The sequence below is a fragment of the Apis dorsata genome, unplaced genomic scaffold (assembly GCF_000469605.1).
Source record: "Apis dorsata unplaced genomic scaffold, Apis dorsata 1.3 scaffold_32, whole genome shotgun sequence".
NCBI classification, from domain to species: Eukaryota; Metazoa; Arthropoda; class Insecta; order Hymenoptera; family Apidae; genus Apis; species Apis dorsata.
Window position 1 is genome coordinate 778,684 of NW_006263334.1, and position 5,150 is coordinate 783,833.

General features: G+C 34.6%; 1 protein-coding gene and 1 long non-coding RNA gene across 10 annotated transcripts in view; one reads left to right on the forward strand and one right to left on the reverse strand.

The window, feature by feature from the left end:
* LOC102675205 overlaps positions 1 to 5,150 on the forward strand; it is a 109,605-nt gene that overhangs the window by 64,223 nt on the left and 40,232 nt on the right. The window lies entirely within an intron of this gene.
* The window catches only part of LOC102674467 (regulating synaptic membrane exocytosis protein 1), a 138,414-nt gene that overhangs the window by 54,717 nt on the left and 78,547 nt on the right, over positions 1 to 5,150 (reverse strand). For 7 of the 8 annotated variants that reach the window (XR_004150899.1, XR_004150900.1, XM_031511911.1 and 4 more), the window contains one exon: positions 921 to 1,074. Coding sequence is in view for 6 of the 8 variants with exons in the window: in XM_031511911.1 (XP_031367771.1) it covers positions 921 to 1,074 (154 nt within the window). In the remaining 2 variants the exon portion in view is untranslated. The remainder of the gene's footprint in view (positions 1 to 920; positions 1,075 to 5,150) is intronic. The other variant, XM_031511906.1, reaches the window with a different exon arrangement.

The window sequence follows — 5,150 nt, forward strand, 5'->3', positions numbered from 1 at the left end:
GGGAATGGGGGAAAGTGTTGAAGCTGATGATAAGCGTCGATTGTTTTTACGACGTTTCGTTATTGTATCCCGATTATTTATTTGTTAGGAAAAGAAAAATTGTCAAGGATATTAAGGAAAACTTTTCTTCGAAACAATTAGTTTAGTCTTTTGAAAAGTATAAAGAAATCAAAAATTTTCTTCGAAATAATTAGTTTTAGTCCTCTGGAAATACAAAGATTCCTTAAAAGAAATTGCTTTCTAAAATTTTCTTCGAAACAATTAGTTTTACGTTAGATTAGTTTTATCTTTTCAAAAAATATAAAGATTCTTTAAAAGAAATCGCTTTCTAATATTTAAAATTTTCTTCGAAGCGATCAAGTTTTACGTTAGATTTAATTTTCATCTGAAAAATATACCAAAAATTCCTTTTTAATATCTAAAATTTCCTTCGAGACAATTAGTTTTATTCTTCCGAAAATAGAATGATTCCTTAAAAGAAATCACTTTCTAAAATTTTCTCCGAAATAATTAGTTTTATTCTTTCAAAAAATATAAAGATTTCTTAAAAGAAATCGCTTTCTAATATTTAAAATTTTCTTCGAAGCGATTAGAAGTTTTAGGTTTAATTTTATCCATCTAAAAAATATAAGATTTCTTTTTAATATCTAAAATTTCCTTCGAAACAACTAGTTTTATTTTTCCGAAAATACAAAGATTCCCTAAAAGAAATCGCTTTCTAAAATTTTCTCCGAAATAATTAGTTTTATTCTTTCAAAAAATATAAAGATTCCTTAAAAGAAATCGCTTTCTAATATCTAAAATTTTCTTCGAGACAATTAACTTTGCAAAGATCCCTTAAGAGAAATCGCTTTTGAAAAAATCTAAAGTCAGAGTTGAAAAAGAGGAGTAACGTAAGTAGGGAAGGAAAGGTTGCTCACCAGCGACGGAGGACGGGACGACGGAAACTCTCTGGGGGCTGGTGGCCCTTCCCTTATCGACCTGGTGACGATCCGGCGAGGTCGCCCTGGACCTGATGCTCCGATCCAGCTCCCATCTCAGCTCCTCGCGGCGTTCCCCTGCAACCTTTCGAAACTATAACATTACGACACACAGATTAGAGTCTCGCAGGGGATGACACCATTGCGTGAACGAGTTTATGCGACTGTTGGCGTGACAATGCTCACGTCGGCTATATGTATCCGTACATATGATACCGAGAAAGCTATGAGTGTACGCAGGGAAACTGATATGTCTGGAAAATATGAGGTAGCAACGGCCAAGTTGCGTGATTATTCTACTTTTCCCATTCTTTCTCTCTTCTCTATCGTTTTCTATTTTTCTTTTTTGTTTTTTTATCTTTTTCTTTTCCATCCTCGAGACACGTTTTTCAGAGTTTCGTCTTAATAATTCAATGATGGGTGATTTTATAAATTAAATTCTATTTGCGTAGGTTTTAAGGATTATTAATTACGCGCCTTCTTGATTCGAGTTGAGTCCTTTGTAATAATGTTGCGCAATCGGCAAACATCGTTTAATTAATATACTTGTAACGAGAGTATAAGTACGCGATAACAAAATAAAAGTTATTGGAAAAATTATTGATTTCCTCTTCGTTACGAGCCTCATTAACCACGAGCGTTTCCATTGTTCCCTTTATTAAGATCTTTTCTACGGATGCGGTTTCAAAGATGGGTAGTAGGTAGATTAATAAACAAAAATCGAAGGAAATTTTTATCGACGAATCTATTATCGATTCATAAATTTGAAGAAAGAAAAAGTAAAATTGATAATATTAATTCCTCTCGAACGAACTCGACAAATTTCGAACAATTCGTTCTATTTTCGGAATAACAAATAAATCGTAGAAAGTATCGTCGTGCGTGTCATCAATGTATAAAGATGGAAAAATGCAGGGAACACGGGGAAGTAGATTATTCTCTGTCAAATACAGATTTTTAATGCTCTACTCACCCTCGTTGCATAAAAGTTATACAAGTAGAGAAAAATATTCAATGGCACGTTTCTAAAAATATACAATCTCGTAAAAAAATTTTATTCAAAAAACCCTATATTATTTTTACATTTCACCTACAATTTTATTATTCCATTAAAAAAAAAAAAAAAAATTAATTCGTACGAAAAGTTTTCATTTTTCGTTAAATACACGAATATTAAAGATATTTCAGACGTTTGGTCAATACACGATGTTAAAAAAAAATTGCCACGCTTTAAACTCGTATTTTGATAATTAAATAACAATGTTTGTAACGAAACATCGTTGTATTAAAATATTATTCGAAACGTAAACGATTTATTATATATTTTGTCGCGTTTACGTAATAGAATCACATTTGTTAGGATTAATTATCGAGAGATTTTCATTCTCGTGGAAACTGATAATGTAAAAAAAAAATTCGTTGTTTGAGAATAAAGTCACTCTTATAAATTAATAAAAATCTCGCTCAAACGAGGATTGTTTAAAGTGTTATAAAAAAAAAAAGAAAAAAAGGGGGAAAAAAAACTTTCGTTAATCCACTTTATATTTCACAAGCAAAAACTTAGAAAGCAATGGAATTTTTACTTTGAATGCAAGTTAAGCAATAACTGAACTTTCTAGCCCGGATTACTTTGCAAGATTAGTTCTAGCCTTGTCGTATTAACGTTTAATAATTCACGAGTATCTTAATCTATCTCTCTTTCAACTTTTCTAGGAGAGAAGAATAATTAAAATTTCAATTTCCGTTACACCTATCTTCCCACAAATTTCACGTATCATCCAATATTTACGAACGATAATTCGTGCTAAAAACGATGGAAAAATATATCCTCCGAAAATATTCATAATCATAAATTTGTAATCAGAATCGAATAAATCGTATTTATTGCATACGACCTAACCGTACGATCTGCCATAATTTTATTATACCTAAAATTTCTCAAATATTCATACACGATGATTTATATCAGAAGATTTATATCCAATCAAAATCACGTCCTGCAAATCAATCTATAAAATCATCTATCCATTTATCGATTTGATATTTGCGCATTAATCCTCCCTATTCCACTCTTCAAATTTGTAACTTTGTTGTCGAGAAACGTCAGTCAGGGGGAGGGAGAAAATTACGTCGCGAGATTGAAAGGAGTGACGAGGGGAGGAAGGAGAAAAGTACAGGAAATCCGTCGTTTTCCACGCGCGAAACCGAAGGGGATCCCTGGTTATTTATTACGATCGAGAACACCATCCGATCCCATTTGTCCAAGGAATTATTGTTTATCGTCGTCCTCCACTCCGATCAATTGGCAACCGTTCTCGACTCTCCATCCAGTATTTCCACGCGTTCAAATCCGTGGAAATCGCGGAAATCTAATTTTCGGATTCCGGTCGATAACGGCGAGGGAACGTCGCGCCGTTTCAGCTGCCCTATAAATTTGTCGTTGCATCGTTAGCCGGTGTCGGGAGTTGGCGCGTGACACGTGACGCGACACGATTGCGCCGCCGTGCATTATCCATAAGGAACGGTACGAGAGCTAAACGATCCTCTGCATTGTTTATTGCGCCGTTTTCGGCCATTTGCATGATCCCGTTTCGATCTCGAAAAGTTTTTCTTTTCGCACGAGAGATTTGCATCGATCGGTGACTCGATATATTATTATTTATGTTTCATCTCTTTAGGGATGAATAAATGAAAAATTGCACAAGTAAATTACAAAGAAGTTGTTTCAAGTCGAATCAAAAAAGGAGGCTTCGAGCTCAATTTAACTCATTAATGTGGGGTGTCTCAGAAATGTTGAAACGTCTGATTTCAGAAAAATAATTACATATTGAATATTTTTTTAAGTTATATCAACTTTCTTCGAGAATATGTTGGATTTGTTCTTCTGTACGATTAAATTACGAGCTTCGCGATTGGCCAGTGTTTCGTTAAAAAATTCGTAACGAAAGTTTTTGAAAATACTCTGAAAACGCGATTTTGATAGTTTTGGTGCTTGTATTAACAGGATACCTGTCGAAGCATTCATTGCCGTCCATTGATGACAGCTAATCGAAGAAAATATAAATGCCACTCTCTGCCAACGTATCGTTTGATAATCTCGACAATTTGGCATCTCACGATATCTGCATTCTCGATTCGAGAACATTGTTGCGGTATTTTCCATCGTTCATCCATCTTTGTTGACGTTTGATTTGTATTAATTCAAGTGTGAAACACGAATTAATCGTGTTACGGGAGGATTGACTTGTATTTAACTGTGATTAATTACATCACGCGAGGGAATATCACTGTCGCGTCTGCGAATATTACCATACGAGGAGAACGGTTCCTCTTAGTGTAGTAAACGTAGCATTCGAATGTTTTTCCATTGTTAAGTAAGAAAAAAGGATTTGTCGAGGTGAGAAGATTTCGGTTGTGATGCGAGAGTAAAACCGCAAATATTTGAAATAACAGAAACGACAGAAATGACAGAAACTACGGCAGAATCAATATTGTATTTGGTGAAATTAAACTGGATATATACTAGGAAGTGGGTTCGTCGCAGAGTTAAATTGAATCTTTCGATGATATATCGAGGAGATTGGCTTCGAATTTTCCACGTCTAAAATTATGGAAATTTATCTCTCTGAATAGGGATAGAGAATATCCACAAGAAAAAGAGCAACTTAATTTCGTTTTCCTAGACGAAATAATCCTCATTAAACCGATATTCTTCAAAATTTCAAAGTGATCTCGATGAAATTGAATTTTTTAAAGCATTCTCACTGCTCTACAAGCAACGAGGAAGGAATTTATTTCAACGAGTAAATTCAAAAAAAAGATTCGAGATGAGAAGAGATGATTGAAGGGAAAAAAAAGAGAGAGAGGAGACAAAAGAAAAATCCATTCCGTTCTAATTCTCTCGTTACACACAGCTTGAATTCGGCCCCTTTGTTGATCGCAACCGCTAATTTCCGTCTGTGTACCGGGCAAAAAAGGTTTAAAGAGGCTCTGATTTCGCGACCTCTTCTCCCTCTCCTTTTTTTCCACCGATTTCCGGATTTTCCGTAACTCGACCGTCCTCTCCCCCGCCTGGCCTGATTTCAATTTCATCCCACTTTCTTTCGTTTCCGCAGTCGTTTCCAATGAAATGAGATTCTTCTCCCTAGGCTTGCAAGAAGAAAAAAAAAA